Below are 20,787 nucleotides of genomic sequence, written 5' to 3'. Positions count from 1 at the left end.
CTGTGAGAGCCGGAATTCTTACTGGTTGGTAGGTGATCAAATACTTATGTCATGCAATAAAATGCAAATTAATTACTTAAAAATCATACAATGTGATTTTCTGGATTTTTGTTTTAGATTCCGTCTCTCACAGTTGAAGTGTACCTATGATAAAAATTACAGACCTCTACATGCTTTGTAAGTAGGAAAACCTGCAAAATCGGCAGTGTATCAAATACTTGTTCTCCCCACTGTATATGGTTAATCAATATATAGGAGTCTAGAATGCATGCATTTTAATGTTCTGAGTAAGAATCTGAGTCATCACAATCAGACATCTCAATGAACTGAAGCAAAATTCAATTTCCATGAACAATCACTGCAATGCTATAGTAAACATGCATGCTATAGTAAACTGATATCAGAAGCATAAAAAGCGTTTTTACACACCAACACACTTCAAGCTATTGACTATAGCTAACATGCATTGTGAACTTCCATGCGAACACTATAACAACTATATTGGTTCTTTATGAATCACAAATATGACAAGGAAGGATCACATGTGATGCAGGAGGATGCATGCCAGGTTAATGCAGGATGATGCTGATGAGTTAGTGGCAGTTAGCACTGTAAATGGAGCAATAACAGAGGGAGTGCCACATAAGTCCATGTAGTAAGGACAGAAAGAGCGAGTTTAAGGGAGGAAGGAAGATGAATGACTGGATGGCAGAGAGAGACGGATGGCACCTACCCAGAAAGAACTTCTTAGGGACTTTGACCTCCTCCTTAGTGACTGTTACTACAGACAAAACTAAATAAGAGGAAAGGGAGAAAAGAGCTTGGTTTCTCTAAAGAGAGCTTAAAGAGAGCTTGGTTTCACCTTGTGCTACAGACCAGTACTGACCCACAGTGTCAATTGAGGAGGGGTTTCTTCTTGACATACGGTTAGTGATTTCAAAAGGACGACCCCCATAACTTCCCTGTAGGAAGTAACAGAGTTGAAACCTCAACGTTTGGGTCGGACAAAGTAGAAACCTCAACTGTTGACCAGAGTTGAAACTTCAACATTTGTTTTACGTCTGACAGAGTTGAAACCTCAACGTTTGTTTTACGTCTGACAGAGTTGAAACCTCAACGTTTGTTTTACGTCTGACAGAGTTGAAACCTCTACGTTTGTTTTACGTCTGATAGAGTTGAAACCTCTACGTTTGTTTTACGTCTGACAGAGTTGAAACTCTACGGGTTTTGTTTTTACGTCTGACAGAGTTGAAACCTCTACGTTTGTTTTACGTCTGACAGAGTTGAAACTTCAACATTTGTTGTACGTCTGACAGAGTTGAAACTTCTACGTTCGTTTAAAAGTTTGACTGATCTCAAACCAACTGACCCACCTCCCCTGATCCTGCCAATTTGATTGGTTACCAAACTCTGGATTGAGGCCCACTGAGCGTTTAATGTTCTAATATTGCGTTGGCAGAGAAACACAGGTGTAGATTAGTCAGTCAGTGAGTGTATATAGCCAACAGGCTGAGGAAGGGCGTTATGAGCCAGATACAGCAGCCAGCCCCCTCTAGTTCCACAACAAATGATCAACATCCTGTTATTATGACTGTAATGGCAATATTTAAGATGAAGAATGTTAAGTTAATCTTTAGCATTTTATATTTTCCCTGTCTGTAATACACATGAATCTACCAGTGTTCTGTTTGTGCAAGGTGCGGGTGAATTTTATTTTTCACCAGATTAGTCTCATTGAGATTAACAATCTATTTTACGAGAGAGACCTGGCCGAAAATAGCAGCACACAAAGTTGCAGACACATTTACAACATAAAACACACAGCAATACATTATTTATTTTTTTAAACATCCATTTACACATTGAACAGGAAGATGGTTTGGGAAAGTGTGGTGCAACTAGGGGTCAAAACATTGACAGCCCCCTGCTTCATCAGTGTGAATATTCTGAATTGTTTTCATATTTCTGTTGATACTATTTGACACCAGACTGAAGGTGCAAGGGCCGAGGACACACTGATTATTACTGTATTGTGTGACACTGTGATTCTGCAGCAGCTAACAAATCAATGCCTTTTTGTTTCCCGACAAGCCTCTCGGGCTGGTGTTTACAGAACATGTGGCGCTGTCTGATTAGGATATTAAGGGCCTGTCACCAAGAGACCAGTTAGATATTTCTCTGCTCCTGTGCGGGATATTGTTCTCCATTTTGCAAACTTGTAATAAACTGGATAGATTTTTTATTGAGTTTATCTGTGACTGCTCTTCTCTTTCGTTCACCTGGAAATTCCTATTACAAAGACGAACTAGAGGTGTACAGTACAAGGCCACGTTCAGTAGGCAAATGGTTTCAAACATTGCAGATAGAAGATGTCATGAAGAGCCAACATGTGACATAATATGATTTACTGCTTAAACAAACCACTTAAATCTAACTGCACACACACTCACAGAGATAAACACCCAGCTACATGTCAGGGGCATGTTTGATCTACAGGTTGGTGATAAAACCAAGCATTAGCAGTAGTTCACACCATGATGCGAACAGAGGTTATAAACTGATTATAAAGTCACAAAGAGGAGCTAGGAACCGGGAGGTTAAAGACACGTGTAAAGAGGTGAGTAGGGACAGGCCAGGGAGGAGGATACTGACCTGTGAATGAACGTTTCTTAGTCTGGAGTTCGGTGGCCACGCGGACGTTGGTACACAGGTTGAGCATGATCAACATGGTGGCAATCATGACGATGCTCTGCCACAGGAGTGGTGTCTCAAAGTAGCGCCCAAACCTGGAAAGAGAAGACCGGGAGGGAGGGACTAGTCAGGCTCAAGGGCAGTAATAAAGTTCCCGCACTGAAGACAATAGGCATTTGTTGAAACCAAACCAGAACTGTGCTATTCTGTGCTATTCAAACTAATATGACTATTCAGTGAGAGGCAGTGTCATTTTCAAACACTGTAAATTCTGAAGGGCCAAATAGTTGTCTGTCTGTTCTTTAAAATGCACTTAGTCTACAGCCTTCACATGCATCAATGCACATTTGTAATAATATGCAACAAGTGTACCACAAAACTTGTGGCAAAACTTACCTGAACAGTATACGTAGAATGTTGGCCACCAGTAGGACGAGGCAGACATAGGTGGAGAATCCCTCTGCTTTCTGTGTCTGTCTGATGTCCCTGTACTGAGGGATGTAAGGTACCACTCCACCAAACACCATGGCCCCCGCAGTGATCCATGTCACCAGTTGGTTCAGGACATACATGAGCTGCTCAAACATCTCATCTTCCATGTTCTCTCTCTGTTATCTAGTCTACCAGGGCACAGCAAAACATGGAAAGTGCCAAAGGGCTGTGCAAAGTTCTAGTGAACTGCACTTGCTTTTCAAAAATGTGGTGTAGCCTAGTCAGAGAATGTGGATAGAGTGGTGCCTTTGGATGCTTATTTACAGTCAACTACTGGATCAATAACCAATGAAGGGGACATAATGATGTCATTGGAAGAAAATAAAAAAAAATCCCTTCTTTCAACCCGGATGTAAAGCAGGAAGAACTATGTCCATCAATTATGTTCTATTGAACAGTTTAGCATAAAATCCAGAGGGTCTACCTTAGAAGAAATCCAGAGTTGAAATGACGAGTTGGTCATGTATCAATAAACATTCACGTGGCGCTACTGATACTAATGTAAATTAGGTTAGAATAGCACAATGTAACAAGTTAAACGTTACAATTGAGCACATCGTCGGCCAGAGAACTCAAACTTGCAGCGGGTCGGTCGACCAATCAAATGAATGCAATATTATTTAAAAGCAGCTTCAATTTACTGGCTTGATCGCGATTTGTATAGGAACCTAAAATAGTTGACGCTCGACATTTCCCTTACAGTTAGTTGTCCCTAGGCTAGTCGAAGCGACTCAAATCCCCAGTGCTCTGGGTGGGTTTGTCGTTTTAACTGGACGGCAGCAGGAATCCATGCAGCACATGACTGTTATTTACAAACAAATCCCTTTTATCTGGAAAATATCATTCCAGCTAAAATCGAGAGAGCATGAATTGACCCGAAAGTGCTAAAACACCTGCGTCCACCGCCTCTCCCCGCCCTACAAACCGAACAGCGCTTCCTTGTACGTCAAAATCGTCACTCCGTTTTGCCAAGATCTGAGTTTGGTTTCATGGTCCTAGACAGAATTAATTTGGAAGGGGACATCGACCACTTCTTAGTATATGTATAGCCTATTGTACTTGTCCTATTTTGAGACGTTGTACATTGGCCTATATTTATTTATTTGTACTTTTCTTACATCATTATCATGATGAGAATAAGGGATGATTGCAGTGAGCCCGGATTAAGAAGCTTTGCTGAGTTTACATAATGGTGGATGACTGTCATCTGTCAGAGAATAACATTCTAAATGGATGGTCTCTTATATAAAAAACTGTCATGGAGAGTCCCAAAGGACCTGAAATATCCCCTGAGATCAGATCAACACAGAGAGGTGCATCTAAGGGTTTTAACTTGGTGTCATGAGAGAAATGCCTAAAGGTCATCACTCATCACAAAGCTGGAACATCTTGGTAAAAGACAGCAACAGAAAGGAATTGGTGTTTAAAACGAGACTGAAACAAAAAAGTAAGTTGAGCCTACTGTTCTGTAGTCCGTTCCTCTTAAACTTCGTTTCAGTTTGACTACCAACCATTCTGTGCTGTATAACCACGCCTAGTAGGCCACAATGCATTAACTATACTGAACAGAAATACAAATGCAACATGCAACAATTTCAACGGTTTTACTGAGTTACAGTTCATAGGAAATCAGTCAATTGAAATAAATTCATTAGGCCGTAATCTATGGACTTCACAGGACTGAACAAGGGTGCAGTCATGGTGAAGTAGCAGGTGAAGAAGCCGGATGTGGAGGTCCTGGACTGGCATGGTTACATGTGGTCTCTGACAACAGCTCTGGTGGACATTTCTGCGGTCAGCATGCCAATTCCAAGCTCCCTTAAACATCTGTGGCATTGTGTTGTGTGACAAAACGGCACATTTTAGAGTGGCCTTTTATTGTCCCCAGCACAAAGTGCACCTGTGTAATGATCATGCTGTTTAATCAGCTTCTTGATATGCCACACCTGTCAGGTGAATGGATTATCTTGGCAAAGGAGAAATGCTCACTAACAGGGATGTAAACACATTTGCGCACCAACATTTGAGAGAAATAATATTTGTGTGCATATGAAACATTTCTATGATGTTTTATTTCAGCTCATGAAACATGGGACCAACACTTTACATGTTACTTTTATAATTTTGTTCAGTATAATTTTCCGAATTAGACATGTCTTTTGTTGAAAAACATCTGATTGTTAGCCTAATTAATGATTTATGAAAAGGTACACACTCTATAGATTGTATGGAGACTACATACACACTCTTTAGTAAAGGTCTCCCAAAGTAATGTTTAACTCCCGCCTGTGCGTTTCAGTTGAAACATTGTTGCCAAGAATGACACGCAGGGACAGGGACGCACAACTTCATAGACAAATCCCATTGACTTTGAAACCACGGCTGAATCAGGATGTCTGAATCCAACTCAAAAGCTGCAAATTAATTGACAGAAATGGTAAGTTTCTTATCTGTATAGCGTTTTTCTTACGCCGATGGTAACATTTGTATCTAAGAAATGATTGTTTGTGTTGTCTCTCCCACAGATGGAAGCGACGATGCAGAAACTTCACAATACATTTCAAATCATCTCTGACAAGATTGTTTCTAAAAAATATCATTTTAATCATACCCTACTACTAGCAACTGTTGTATAGAATGACTATTGAAGAACAGCATCTAAAAGCTGCCGTTGAGCTTATGGTGCATACAAATAGGATATTCAAGCAATAGACCTAATCTCAAAATTGCAGCTGTTTTTTTAATCAGAGATTAAAAAAGGGTTTATGAAAATCCAGTGGTTTTTCAGAGAATAAAATATGCATTTCATTTATTTTCTCTGTTAAGAAATACTGTTTCATGTACAACCTAACTATGCACAGTGTATTATAATAATAATGTAAATACATATATTGYGAGACTGCCCTAAACCAACCCACTGGATGACGTGGGGACTGGAATTGATGGCCTGGAGAAGAACGTTGCTGACCTGATGACCCAGGCTGGTATGGAGGAGCAGCAGACTTCTAAGTGACCAAGCCCTCGGGTTAACACATATCAGATCGGCTAACTTCACCCGATTTCTGGGACAGAAGATATGCCTTGACAAAGGGCTACACAGAGGCTAGTTATTACTGATCTATTGTTGTGTTACATCAGCCTATGGCATTTGCTATATTATTTCATGGGATATCACTTAGATGGATTTTACCATGTAAACAATTGTCATTCTAAGTCTTCCTGTCATCACAGCACTACCCATAACATTTCTGTCACGATCTATCACAAGGATGACGCTGGAGAGACGAAGCAGGTACGGGGAGTAACATTTAATAAATCACGGACATGGAACGAGACATAAACAGCTTAGCAAACAGAAAAACAATCAATGCAGAAGCGGGGAACAGAGCTGGGGAACTGACAAATATAGGGGAGGAAATGAACAGGTGATAAGAGAGTCCAGGTGAGTCCAATAACGCTGATGCGCGTGACGAGGAAAGGCAGGTGTACGTGATGGATGGCAGGAGTGAGTGATGCAAGGCATTCTGGCGCCCTCAAGCGCCAGGGGGAGGGAAAGAGCGGGAGCAGACGTGACAATTTCAGGAGAAACAGGTCACATAAACATACAAATTAAACACAAGGGCCAATTTTCCAGGCCCAGATTAWGTCTAGTCCTGAACTATAACACACTTTCAATGGAGATTCTTCATTGAAATGGAACACTGGTCATTTTAATAATGTTTATATACTGTTTTACCCACTTCATATGTACAGTATATATCGTATTCTAGTCAAGGCCTATCCTATTTAACTACTGCTGTAGCTACATATTCTAACCATATTGTCTATACATCCCATCACACACATACGCCAAAATGACAAAGTGAAAACATGTTCGTAGAAATGTTTGCAAATTCATTCAAAATAAAAGTATTCAGACCTTTGCTATGAGACTCAAAGTTCCATCAGTGATGTAAAGTACTTAAGTAAAAATACTTGAAAGTACTACGTAAATAGTTGTTTAGGGTATCTGTACTTTACTTTATTTTACTTCACTATATTCCTAAAGAAAATAAATGTATTTTTTACTCAATTCATTTTCCCTGACAACCACATTTAAATGTTAACTGCTTAGCAGTACAGAAAATGGTCCAATTGTTTGTAAATTATGTCTGAGTGATGGGAGTGTGCCCCTGGCTATCTGTAAATTTAAAAAAACAAGAAAATTGTGCCATCTGGTTTGCTTAATATAAGGAATTTAAAAGTATTTGTACTTTTACTTTTTATACTTAAATTACATTTACTTTTGATACTTAAGTACATTGAAAACCAAATACTTCTACTTAAGTAGTATTTTACTGGGTAACTTTCACTTTAAATTGAGTCATTTTCTATTAGGGTATCTTTACTTTTACTCAAGTATGACAATTGGGTACTTTTTCCACCACTGGTTTCCATTGATCATCCTTGAGATGTTTCTACAACTTGATTGGAGTCCACCTGTGGTAAATTCAATTGATTGGACATGATTTGGAAAGGCACAGTCCTGTCTATATTAAAGGGTACCAAAATATATCTGCAGCATTGAAGGCCCACAAGAACACAATGGCCTCCATCATTCTTAAATGGAAGAAGTTTGGGACCACCAAGACTCTTCCTAGAGCTGGCCGCCCGGCCAAACTGAGCAATCGGGGGAGGAGGGCCTTGGTTAGGGAGGTGACCAAGAACCTGATGGTCACTCTGACAGAGCTCCAGAGTTCCTCTGTAGAGATGGGAGAACCTTCCAGACGGACAACCATCTCTGCAGCACTCCACCAATCAGGCCTTTATGGTAGTGTGGCCAGACGGAAGCCACTCCTCAGTAAAAGGCACATGACAGCCAGCTTGGTATTTGCCAAAAGGCACCTACAGGATCCTCAGACCATGAAAAACAAGATAGAAACCAGATTCTCTGGTCTGATGAAACCAATATTGAACAATATTGCCAAGCCTCACTTCTGGAAGAAACCTGGCACCATCCTGCCCTCCCTAAGTTTTTTTTATTTTCACCGCTTTAGCACACTCCGCCAACCCTGATGTCCAAGCCGTGTCTGAATCCTGGCTTAGGAAGGCCACCAAAAATTCTGAAATTTCCATCCCCAACTACATTTTCTGCCAAGATAGAACTGCCAAAGGGGGTGGAGTTGCAATTTACCACAGAGACAGCCTGCAGAGTTCTGTCATGCTATCCAGGTCTGTGCCTAAACAGTTTGAGCTTCTACTTTTAAAAATCCACCTTTCCAGAAATAAGTCTCTCACTGTTCCCGCTTGTTATAGACCCCCTCAACCCCCAGCTGTGCCCTGGACACCATATGTGTATTAATCGCCCCCCATTTATCTTCAGAGACTGTACTGTTAGGTGACCTAAACTGGGATATGCTTAACACCCCGGCCATCCTACAATCTAAGCCAGATGTCCTCAATCTCACACAAATTATCATGGAACCTACCACGTACAACCCTAAATCCGTAAACACGGGCACCCTCTTAGATATCATCCTGACAAACCTGCCCTCTAAACCAGGATCTCAGTGATCACTGCCTCATTGCCTGCATCCGTAAATGGGTACGTGGTCAAACCACCACCCCTCATCACTGTCAAATCCCTAAAACACTTCAGCGAGCAGGCCTTTCTAAACGACCTGGCCCGGGTATCCTGGAAGGGTATTGACCTCATTCCGTCAGTAGAAGATGCCTGGTTATTCTTTAAAAGTGCTTTCCTCACCATCTTCACCTCATTAAAGGCCGCCTCAAGCCTCATCTTGCTCTGCAGCGCTGTAGATGGATGACCATTTWTTTATTTATTTAACCTTCATTTTATAAAACATGGGGAGACCTCAGGGGTGTGTGCTTAGTCCCCTCCTGTACTCCCTATTCACCCATGCACAACTCCAACACCAAGTTCGCTGACGACACGACGGTAGCAGGCCTGATCACCGACGATGAGGCAGCCTATAGGGAGCAGGTCAGAGACCTCAGATCCTCAAAAAGTTGTACAGTTGCACCATCTTGACTGGCTGCTTCCCGACTTGGTACGGCACCTGACTGCAAGGTGCCAAGTACGGACCAGTACATCACTGGGGCGAGCTCCCTGTCATCCAGGACAACTATACCAGGTGGTGTCAGAAGAAGGCCCCMAAAATTGTCAAAGACTCCAGCTATCCAAGCCATAGTGTTCTCTATGTCTGGAACCAACAGGACCCTGAACAGCTTCCCCTAAGCGGTTCTACCCAACCTTTTCCGATTACTGTACCACCAACTGAATTTTGCTCTGCCCACAGTACCACTGCCCTAAGCCTTAAGACTGCTAAACTTTAATGCTAAATAAATGGCTACCCAGACTACCTGCATTGACCCCTTTTTTGCACGGTCTACGCACACACATTGGACTCTACCCACACAGTTACACTGACACCCCAACACACATATTTACCTAACTCAGTACACAGGAATTTCCAGTTAGCCTTTGCTGAGACCGGGTGTGGTAAATGTCTTAAGGTTAGTGATGACGTTCGGTACAGGGTGAGTTTTTGGAAAAGGGCTTTATAAATGAAAACACAGTAATGTATCGACGTACGTGACATCAGAGGGGGGGGGGGGAAATCATTCTGGAAGAGAATGCTAAGATGAGTACTAAACCTGCTGCCCAGATGCAGTTCATCCAACAGCTTTACTGAAGTGGCAGCTGCGTTCATATAGAGAAGCCACTCTCTGTGTGGTCTTGCCTGTGTAGACGCCGTAGCAGTAAATACATTTAAATGTTGTGGTCTTGAGGACGGCGTGGACAGGACGCAGTGCTTCCCACTCAGATGGGCCTGGTAGCTCTCCTGTGACACACTTCTCTTCACTGAAGTGGCAGTCATTTTACTGGAGTTCTAACACACTTCCTGTTTACGACCAGGCTGCATCTTAAGGAAGATCAGGTCCAGAGAGTTGGTAACCACAGCCAGTTTCAGCTCTGCGTTTCCTAGGATGTCTTTGGGGGCCATGGTGTTGGTCAAAGTTGGGGAACCGAATGTCACTGCTGTCATCTGTGTAGAGTCTATACTCCCACCTCACGAAGTCAGTTGGCCTTCTGTGTGTAGTTGTCTTGTGTGTGTTCAACCAGTTGATGGGTTGAGTAGAACATCCCAGCACAGTAGAGATAGTTGAGCCCGTGCAGCAGGTTTTCGAATAGGCCCTTCTCAGACAGGAGGATCTTACAACACATTTGACAGTCATCTTCCTGAGGAAGGGAGCGCAAGGCAGCCAGGCACATCACATATACACCACARATTAAACATAAGCCACCCTGAACTGAAACACTTTCAATTGAGAATGTTATTTTTTTTTTTTATCGAGGACAAGCCTTATTCTGGGTCTGAGAATACAGGCTGTGAAGTGATAACTAAATGGCAGTATCAAATATGAACACAACATTAAATAAAATAACAAATTATGGTTTTAATAACTGCGATGGAAAAAAGGTGACTTGTCAGTAACATAAAAAGAGAGCCTGTCTGTAGTCCAGCTGTTCATAAAGTTTAATATTGAAAAGACAGATTTGCTCCCATTGGGCATCACACAAAGCAATGGGAAGAACCAATCAGTATCTGTATTTTGTGGAGTAGTCCTTCGGAGATACGACCAGACCTCGTCCTTTTCTCGCCCCTCGGTAAACGGTCTCMACAATGTCAATCATCTCCTGCTTGTCCTCCATGGTCCAGTTGATCTTGTTGTTGTTACCTGTCCCCAGATCTATCATGATGTGCTTGTTCCTGGAACAGTGCAGAGGTCGAGGGAAGGRATATTTTAGTTTCAGTCATGCCAGACAAAAAACAGCAGCGTGGGGCTGTTTAAAGCTGAGCATCCCTTTGCTTTTCACAACTTGCCTATATGGACTGTGTTCACAATACCCATTTTTGTTGAACATTTGCATTAATTTAGCAAGTCAAAACTAGAAATAGGTTTGCAGGGCTCTGAAGTGAAGGCGGACAGGATAACTTGAAACTCACCTGAAGAAGAACATGACAGTGCAAGGGTCATACAGCTCGTACATCTTGTTGAAGTCCGGCACCTCTGTGATGTCYACCAAATAGATGACCGCAAAATTTTTCACCTGTAGGGAGGAATAGTGATGTTGGTACTGTGAAAATAGCAACGTTCAATGAAATGTATTCACAAATGTGAAATACAAACATCAACATTGGTACAATAACATACATCTTACCTTTTCAGCTATGCTGTACAACACCTCGTCCATTTTCATACATGTTGGGTCCCAATCGTGTCCAAACCTAATAACCAGGGCTCTGTCCTCCTCGGATAGAATGGCTTGGTCGACCTGCCAGCCGTTGTGGAGATGAGGTAGCATGTACGACATCTTGATGCTGCAGTGTTAGCGCGTATCTCCTGGGAGAGACATGTTGGAAAGTAACACGTTTAACGTTAAAACGATTTGGTACAACTTAGTTTTTCGGAGAAATATCAAAATGTTGTTATTAACTATATTTAACAGCGGAACACCCGTTTCTTTAGATAGAAATTAGATAACTGAGTCTAAAAGCGAGAAATCACTATTGCCACTGTTGGAAGCCTAGCTAGATAACGTTAGCTAGCACTGCCTTGGAAATTTCCAGAAAGTCAAAGTTGAAAGAACTCAAGTAAAATTACAGCATTGAAAATATAGAGGTAGCTAAGGATTCAAAAACACGCTTACCGTATGAAATTATTCAAGCCCCAAAGCGTGAATTGAAACAAACCGGTAGCCTGGGTCTGTACAAGAAAGTGGCTTCTATTTTGGTCGTRTAGTTATAACAGCCACAAAGTCATAAACCCCGCCTATTTCTACAATTTATATTTTTAACGTTTGATTTTAACCCTCACCTTAACCACACTGCTAAGCCTAACCTTAAATTAAGACCAAAAGCGACATTCTTTTTTTCAGGAATTGTTACGATATAGAAATGTTGACTTTGTATCTAGTGGAAATCCTGTTGAWTGCGTCACAAATAAGCGACAATATGAATGGCCGGCGCATACCAGACGAGTCGGTACATGCATAGAACAATCAGACAGATATTTCAMCGGATGTATAAATGTGAAGCATCCGCTATGCGTTTCCACTCTCTACCAAATATGGTGTCCGGCAGTGGGAGAGGATGGAACGACACCGATTTTGGCCGAGATTCTGCAAATTTTCTCATCAAATCAACATTTGATCTCAATACAGTTTTCTGTTCCCGAAACTGCAATCTGACTAAGTTTTGTAGACTTTACTCTTTGCCAAAGTTGTTGCGTCATTTAGGAGCGCAAAGGCGAATTGATATATTGCACACGCGCACTTCAGCTACTCTGAACGAAAAAATGTAAATATATGCTAGAACGCGCAAATAGGATCTCACTAGTTCGTGCTTGTTCTGCCCACTATGACTCGTATGTTTCCATTTGAAACGACGGGCTGTGGTGTATCTTGGTTAAATTATCCTTGGTACTTGTCAGACAATTAATGGCTACACAGATAAGAGATCCTAATTCTGTTTCTACAGATAGAAATAAAAGCTAGCCATTATTTGATTTTACAATATCCCACTTTGGATAGAGACCAACTTACTCAGATGGACAGCCATTCAAGAGAAATAAGTTGCAGGAGTAAAATATCTATTTATTGGAAAAAGTTTTTATTTTGCACAATTCTTCCACAATGCATCAGCAGGCTCAAACCTTCCAGACTAAATACATTTTTTGCTTCTCAAGGACTGAAACCATAGAAAACCCAACAGGTATACAGTACATACACCTAACAATAAATTGCAAATGAGACAGGAAGAAGTAGAAACAAAGACCAAAAAATAAACAAACTCGTCAAACTTCTTCCAAGGAGGGCCGAGTGTATGCAGGTTTTCACTCCCCCTTGTACTCGATTGATGAATTAAGGTCCCTAATTAGTAAGGAACTCCCCTCACCTGGTTGTCTAGGTCCTAATTGAGAATTTAAAAAACAGCAGACTCTAGTCTAGGCCCTCCATGGAATGAGTTTGACATCCTTGCCATAGATTAATTAACATGTGAAAATAATGGTAAAAACACCAGGTGAGGTATTCTGTTTTACAAAAATAATAACATTCAACAAAATGAGTGGACAAAACAGCAAATTAACAAGGGAGAGGAAAGCAAAGTTGAAAGTGATGGAGGCTATGGAAAAATTCAGTATCTGAGCGAACTCATAACGATCTATTACGTAGTTTCAATAATGGGAAGAATAGCATAGCYGTTGATACACATTCTGAAAAGAAAAAAGCTAGACAGAATCTTACAGTTATGATTATACTCAGTCTCATCTGGTCAATGGACTCATAACCACGTAATAGATTTGAGTTTCTATTGAGAACGATGACCAGTAACTATCATACAAAATGACATCACTAACAGAAAAAAAGGAATTCTGATAAACATTTACACATACTGTTCATTATGTTTTGAACAGGAGAGTTAATAGTTTAGTTGCTTAAAAAGTCAGTAATCAATTATCCCAGTTTGTATAGTATGAGTATTCCATAATACTAAATACAGGTGTACTTTATAGCTTTAACAGTTAAGACCGTATTTCAAAACAAGCAGCAAGTAAAATATCCTTCAAACTGAATCATGGTCAATGTGCTGAAAAACATCTCTAAAAGATGCCCCCTAGAAAGAAATGGTGGATTTAACCATGTGTTGGTTGTATGTAACACAGCTCTCGTAACAAACCCCTGAAAACGGAGTGTCACTCAGAATCAATACCCTTCGTTGAACTAATAAAATCCTGGCTTTATATTTTTTACACTTATACAGAGGTTTGTTCTAACATGTAGCCTGTGAGAATGTCAACATTTGAATTACAGTTCTACGAAAAGGAGAATAATAAGTAAACACCTAAAATTAAGTTGACATTTAATCTTGACAACACTAGCAGGCAGATCAACATCAATATAAAAGTATACATTTCAGGGCACTGCAATCAGCTGCAGTCAGCCAGGTAAAGGGATCTATATACACTGTACATGAACTCTGAAGTGACAACTCAGATAGCCATCGGCTCTGGTTCTAAAGGATCCATCTCTGGAACATCCTTCTGATGTGGTTCTAAAGGATCTTCTTCTGGAAGAGACATTTCTGGTTCTGCTGGTTCCCCTTCTGGAGAACCTGCCTGTTCTGGTTCCATTTCAGCCATCTTCTCAGGTTCTGCAGGTTCCACGTCTGGGATGAGGAGGTCGTGCTTAAGTTTCTTCAGCTCAGTCATGTTGAAGCCCATGAAGATGGTAGGGCTGTTGTTCCTCTGGATCGCCTTCATGCACTTGGTGCGCTTCATCCCAAACAGGGTGGACACCTCAGTCCGGGTCAGCCACAGYCTCTTGGAGAGCTCCTCAGACTCCTTCTTTGTGGGATACGGCTTGGTGTGRAAGTATCTGGTGAGGAAGTCTTTCCGCTCCTCAGAGGGGCGTTTCTCCATCCCACTGGGGTCCAGTGCTAGCTGAATAGAGGGGTCTGTCAGGGGTGCCTGCTCTCGTTTCTCCTTCTCTCGTTGTTTACGGAAGGCTGCCCGCGCATCCCTCTCTTTCTTGTTGGCCTCCATGGCCTCCCTGAAGGCCGCCTCCAGCCTCAGCTTGCTCTGCAGCTCAGCAGGAGACTCGGAGGGCTGGGGGATGGGGACGGAGGCCTGCGCTGCCATGGGGACGGGAGGGAGCTGGGCAGAGTACAGACCTGGCACACGGATCATCTGGTTAAAGGCCATGACCTGCTGCTGGCGTCCGTTGGTGGGGGTGGACTGGAGACTGTCTGCATCTTTAGGGGTCTTGGGTGCACGGCGGCACCGCTGTAGATGTATGATTATAGCTTTCTGCGTGGTCTTGCCTGTGTAAACGCCGTTGCAGTAGATGCATTTGAATGCTGCGGTCTTGAGGATGGCATGGACGGTGGGCGCAATGCAGTGCTTCCCACTCAGATGGCCCTGGTAGTTCTCCACTGTGACACACTTCTCTTCACAGAAGGGGCAGTCGGTCCGAGTCGTTTTACTGGGGTTCCGACACACTTCCTGTTTACCACCAGGCTGCATCTTGAGGAAGATCAGGTCCAGGGAGTTTGTGACCAGAGCTAGTTTCAGTTCTGCGTCTCCTAGGATCTCTTTGGGGGCCGTGGTGTTAATGTCAAAGTAGGGGAACAGAAGGTTACCGCTGTCGTCTGTGTACAGTCTATATTCCCGCCTCATGAAGTCACAGTTGGCCTTYTGTGTGGGGTTGTGTTGTGTGTTTGTGTGTTCAACCAGTTGTTGGATGGAGTAGAACATCCCAGGACAGTAGAGACAGTTGAGCCCGTGCAGCAGGTGTTCAAAGAGGCCCTTCTCAGACAGGAGGATCTTACACTTCAAACACTTGACTGTCTTGTCAGGCATCTTCCTGAGGAAGGGAGCGCGGGCAGCCAGGCCCTGCTGCTTGGCTGTTCTGGGCTGGGCCTTATGGGCAGCCTGTTGGTGAGCCTCATAGACATTGGAGGGGAGCAGTTCATTACAGATGGGACAGGTGATCCACTTCTTGGCTTTGGCGTTGAGAGCAGGGTTACCTGCTGGTTTGATGGGTTGAGGAGCCTTGCTCATCAGCTGGATGTTGCTCGTCTGGCCGGGCATGCCCACTGGCGTGGCGAAAGTGTAGGTGGGCATGCCGTTGACCTTGTTGCCCGTGGGGATGAGGTGGCTGAGGAGGGACTGGGAGGTCAGCATGGTGCCCTGAGGGGTGCTCTGGAGCATGGTACCCTGGGGGGTCCCATGGTTCAGGGGGAGGCGCTGAGTCATCATGAGGGACTGGGACATCCCTGGAATGCTGATCTGCACCCTCGGGGGCAGGAAGACCTGCTGGGGCTGCTGCTGACCTTGGACCCCTATGGTGAAAGGCACCTGGTTGTGAGGAGCACCAGGTAGTGAGGTGCCAGAGGGCAGTCTGACCATGGTCTGGCCAATGGGCATGGTGGCTGAGATGGCCCCCTGTGGCATAGCACTCTGCAGGTTGACAGTAGCACCATGCTGGAGGAGGCCTTTAGCCTCAGCACTGGCCAGCTGAACCAGGGTTGAAGCCTGTGGGGGGAGGAAGCTCTGTTTGGCCCCGGCCAGCTGCTCAGGACTGGATACCTGTGGCAACTGGTTTTTAGGGGCCAGTGTTTGGTAATTTGAAGGCTTGACGTACTGAGTGTTCTCTAAGATCCAGGTCCTTATCTGAGCGCAGGCCCACTGGTGAGTGGGAGAGGACAGGATGTGGTGCAGCATGTGCTCCGTGCTTTCAATGGCCAGCTTACACACCTTACAGAATTGCCTGGAGGCTGTATGGGGGAACTTAGTGTCTGGTATCCGTCCTGAGAAGTGGTGCCACAGCTTCTCCAGGTGGTTAAGCAGGACGTGCTTCTTCATTGAGAACAGGTTTGAGTCCACATATCGGCACTTACGACACTTAAACCGGTCCCCTTTCTTGGTAGTTGAATGCAGAGACTCTGCATCTTGGTCCACGTTCGGAGAGCCATGGAAGAGGAGRAGGTGCTTCTTGAGGACTCGGGGGTGGGCGACAAAGGGGCAGATCTGGCAGGGAGCCAGGACACACAGTTTCCTCTCATACTCATGGTTCCGCTGCAGATGACTCTTGTAGGAGTACCAGTTCCGTGTAGAGTACTTACAGAGGGTGCAGCACAACAGACGCGTGCGGTATGGCCACTGGGGAAGTAAATGCACAGACAACAAGTGATTAGCAAAAGAAGATTGTTTACTTCACTCTGAGGAATGAATGTTCATTCATTTTTGTCTGAAAGGGTGTGCCCTACATAGTGCACCACTTTTGTCAGAGCCCTATGGGGATAGGGTGGGAATTTGGGGAATAGGCATCCATTTCAGTTGATTCAGTAAGAACTGAATCAACATTTTTTTTTTTTTTTTTTTTTTAAACACACACACACATCCATTTTGACAGACCACAGAAATATTGGCACATTTAATCAATCAGTTGAACTATAAACTATTCTGTTTCAATTTAAACACTTGCTTGGTTTGTTGACATCCCCATCAGCTAGCTAATCTTTCCAGGTGCTATTGTACCTTTTTCTTTCTCTTGCCTGGAAAGGGCTCACTGAGGTCCACCCACTCGGTCTCCTGGAACACCTCATCAGAATCAGAGTTTTTCTCCTTCTCCTTCTGCAGCTCCTGGAAGATGGTGACAGACAACATACAACTAAGTATCACAGGAAGAAAACAACACTGATCAATGATCTCTGATCATCCACTGTCGTGCATCCCAAATGGCATCTTATCCCCTTTATAGTACACTACTATATAGCCCATAGGGAACAAGGTGTTATAGGAAAAGTACAATCATGACTCTAAACAATGGGGAAAATGGCAATAATTAGGCATTCATCTAGCCGCCAAACAATAGTTGCTACACTGATCTGATAGTTTTAAACATAAAAATTGCATAACAAATACCTACTTCCAGAAGGACTTTACAATTCTCCAGTCCAAAGTCACTCAAAATATGTTTAACTTTTCTCCTTGTTTTTCTGATGTTTTCCAAGTTTCCAACAGGGACTTGATACATTGTTCCTCAGATTCCTAAAAGAGAGAGGCATCTTGTTAGGCCAAGTAATATAACCTACAGTACACTTTACAATTATTAACTCAGTTATCCCAGATCTGTTAGCCTATTAGTTTATCATAAACTGTGCATAAAAATAAGCCTGGGGACATGGTTAGTATAACAACCTGGGTCCATTTCAAATTGTTAACATGGATAGGCCTAAATGAAAATACACTACCCATGAATGTAGCCTATGGATTCATGTGTTTATGGCCCATATAACCTAGTGACATAATTTTAAGAATTGTAAATGCATTCATGAAGCTAGATAACGTTACACTCACCCAGCATCATCCTTTAGCTAATATAGCTACTCTCCAAATCAAAACACACAACCCACTGCAAGATAAAATGAAAAATTGGGTAGTTGCCATATGTCCAAAACAAAAGTGAAAAAATAATGTCTAAACAACTGGCCACCTTAAATGTTTAGTTTATATCCAATTTAATATACAATTTCATGTATGTATTGGTGCCTTGAATGTGTCATCTGGTGTGACATTACAATGCATGTTAATATAAAAAGGTCGAATGATTCCCAAATAGACAAGAACTTCAGTCTTTAAAATCGGTAATCATAATCTGGCATTTCATTTGAAAAACACAAATTCCTTGTATTCCTTGTATTCCATTTTGGGTAAGATTCATAGTAATTTCACTAAACTGMAATAAAGTTACCTGCCTCATACTAAATTATTTTTTATTTCACTTATTTTGCTTTCATTTTGTGGCGTGAACCAATTTGGACATTGTCACACGGATACAAAACTGGCAGTCAAATGTTACTTTTAAAACATAAATGTACATTTCTGACCACAAAAAAAATTACTCTAAACATCAGTTCTAAAAATCAGTAATGGATCCTCATTCAAGTATTTTATGTGTACTCATTCCAATTACAGGAACTCCAAAAGGTCCAGTATTGCTATTTTCATCACTAGCTGGCTAACGTTAGTTACTACCCTCCCTGACTCGGGAGTTGATCATTTGCGTTCCTGGTGCTTTCCCTGGATGTGGTAGACGTTTTCCAGACTCCCTCTCCGGAATTAAATCCTGATTCGCAGTTACCCGTGGTCACCATTTAGGTAGGCACAAAAACTACCATGGAAGTTGAAATCGCAACTACCATTCGAATGGGACGTCTGTGCCATTAACAGTAATCAAAAGCGGCCGGGGGACCAGAGAACAAAAATATAACTAAACCCATCGAATTGTACGCATTGGCGGGAATAAAAACACATTAGCTAAAATGCTAGCTAGTTGTGTTGAACGCAATGATAAATCATTGGTTGAACTGCATACGCACATGCCTGGTTGGCTGATTTGTGACAGCGGATCTGCGCAACTGTTGACAATGGCTACAATAGGTGTAGATTTGTGATGAACTGTTGAGGATGCTCACATGACATAAAATTACCTTTGCTTTGGCGTCTCCGGTTATAAAAGGATGGCTGTCGCGTCTTTTTTTCCCCTATCTGGATAGTTTCACCAATCCGCAAGCGCTTCAGTCTCGGTGTCACGGAAGTGTGCAATCAATCCACCTGGACAATGCTCTGCCACTTACCTCTCCAGACAACATGCAGCCGCCAAAGTTAATTCAGGAAAAAATGATTTACATTAAAGTGAAATAATTGATGTATTATGCTGTTTCACCCTCCTCCTGAAGTATAAAAAAAAAAATGGCGCTGTGTTCAGGACATGACGTTTGGGTCCTAATTAGCATATACGGAAGATGACCAATGAGATTGAAGTTAGCTGTGGACTAAATTGAGGAATGTTCCAAACATAGTTGGAAGTTTCGTAGAGATTTAATTCAATTTCACGCTTAATTGATTAGTTAATTGGGCTAATAAACATTTATATAAGAGCACTAAAGAGATGTGGGAGTGGCTACAGACTAAATGAAGGCTCTGGAAAAAGCTAGCTAGTCACATGGTACAATTCAAAACAACCAATAGGCTGTCCGGAAATTGAGGCAAAGGGGAGGGCCAAAGAGAGTATGGTGACGTCATATCATGCCACTGTTCATTAGCCAATGGTAGACGACTCTTCCAGTCCATTATTTGAAGAAAATGTTTTTGTAAGAACGTGAGTACGTAGCTATCTTTATTAGAATGAAGTAATGTGTGTTATAAATGGCTAAAATAAAATTGCAATGGTATTTGAAAGGTACAAATCTGGGATAACATTATTGTTATAAACTATCTTCGGTAATGAGACATAAACACAGATTTACAAATTGTTAATTGGTTCATCATATATGCTTGTAAATGTCTTGATTGGTGCACTAACGCCATAGTCACTCGCCAGTCACTAGGCGACCATCTCTTGAAGGCCCTTAAAACAACCGTATCAACTATTTTTGCGCATAGGCCTTTCATTTGCACAAATCAAACATAATTAAACAATTCAACCCAATTGGTTAACATGTTGCTGATACATTTTGTAAAGTTGAACTTTCCTCAACTTTCACTCCTATAGTCAGGGTTATATTGTCAACAATTGCATTGCCACAATGTCTCTTCAAATCGCCACCTTCAGTTGAATATAAATAATTTCTGGCCAACTATGATCGCCCCCTGGAGGCCAACACTAATATTGCTGACCTAGCCCAAAATTGTTACAGGCTACTGTTATCTCCTCAAATAAAAACTCTGCATTCTTTACGTATTATTGTATTCCTCATGATGGAAATGTATTTTCAAGAGCAATACTCAGCACAATGGTCGAGTGTGAAATTACTCAATATGCGTCATATGTGAACAAGGGGCCAGTCATGGTAGCGAGATGACAGTGTACATTGTGTCAAACTCATTCCACGGTGGGCCGAGTGTCTGCGGGTTTTCGCTTCTCCCTTGTACTTGATTGATGACCAGGTGAGGAACTCCSATCACCTGRTTGTCTAGGTCTTAATTGAAAGGAAAAAACTAAAACGCACAGACACTATGCCCTCCGCGGAA

General features: G+C 42.4%; 2 protein-coding genes and 1 pseudogene across 3 annotated transcripts; all 3 read right to left on the bottom strand.

The window, feature by feature from the left end:
* LOC111955654 (solute carrier family 66 member 2-like) overlaps positions 1-4,094 on the bottom strand; it is a 19,567-nt pseudogene extending 15,473 nt beyond the window's left edge.
* A 6,607-nt stretch (positions 4,095-10,701) lies between these two features.
* On the bottom strand, positions 10,702-12,200 carry LOC111956197 (thioredoxin-like protein 4A). Its single transcript, XM_023976647.2, has 4 exons — positions 11,900-12,200; positions 11,411-11,592; positions 11,196-11,299; positions 10,702-10,958 (listed from the first exon to the last, which is right to left on the bottom strand). Exons 2-4 carry the CDS (start codon positions 11,561-11,563, stop codon positions 10,787-10,789), a joined length of 429 nt encoding a protein of 142 aa, XP_023832415.1. The 5' UTR covers positions 11,564-11,592; positions 11,900-12,200; the 3' UTR covers positions 10,702-10,786.
* A 639-nt stretch (positions 12,201-12,839) lies between these two features.
* On the bottom strand, positions 12,840-19,606 carry LOC111955801 (activity-dependent neuroprotective protein 2a). 2 transcript variants are annotated; one of them, XM_023976114.2, is made up of 5 exons: positions 19,245-19,606; positions 18,112-18,166; positions 17,681-17,802; positions 17,290-17,394; positions 12,840-16,911 (listed from the first exon to the last, which is right to left on the bottom strand). In XM_023976114.2, exons 3-5 carry the CDS (start codon positions 17,786-17,788, stop codon positions 14,242-14,244), a joined length of 2,883 nt encoding a protein of 960 aa, XP_023831882.1. In that variant the 5' UTR covers positions 17,789-17,802; positions 18,112-18,166; positions 19,245-19,606; the 3' UTR covers positions 12,840-14,241. The 2 variants fall into 2 exon arrangements, with proteins under 2 accessions (XP_023831882.1, XP_023831881.1); XM_023976113.2 differs by lacking the exon at positions 18,112-18,166 and having other exon boundaries at positions 19,245-19,605.
* Positions 19,607-20,787: the final 1,181 nt, after the last annotated feature.

This window comes from Salvelinus sp. IW2-2015, linkage group LG31 (assembly GCF_002910315.2).
Source record: "Salvelinus sp. IW2-2015 linkage group LG31, ASM291031v2, whole genome shotgun sequence".
Taxonomy (NCBI): Eukaryota; Metazoa; Chordata; class Actinopteri; order Salmoniformes; family Salmonidae; genus Salvelinus; species Salvelinus sp. IW2-2015.
Note: the sequence above shows the minus strand (reverse complement) of the source record. Positions and strands in the feature narration are given on the sequence as shown.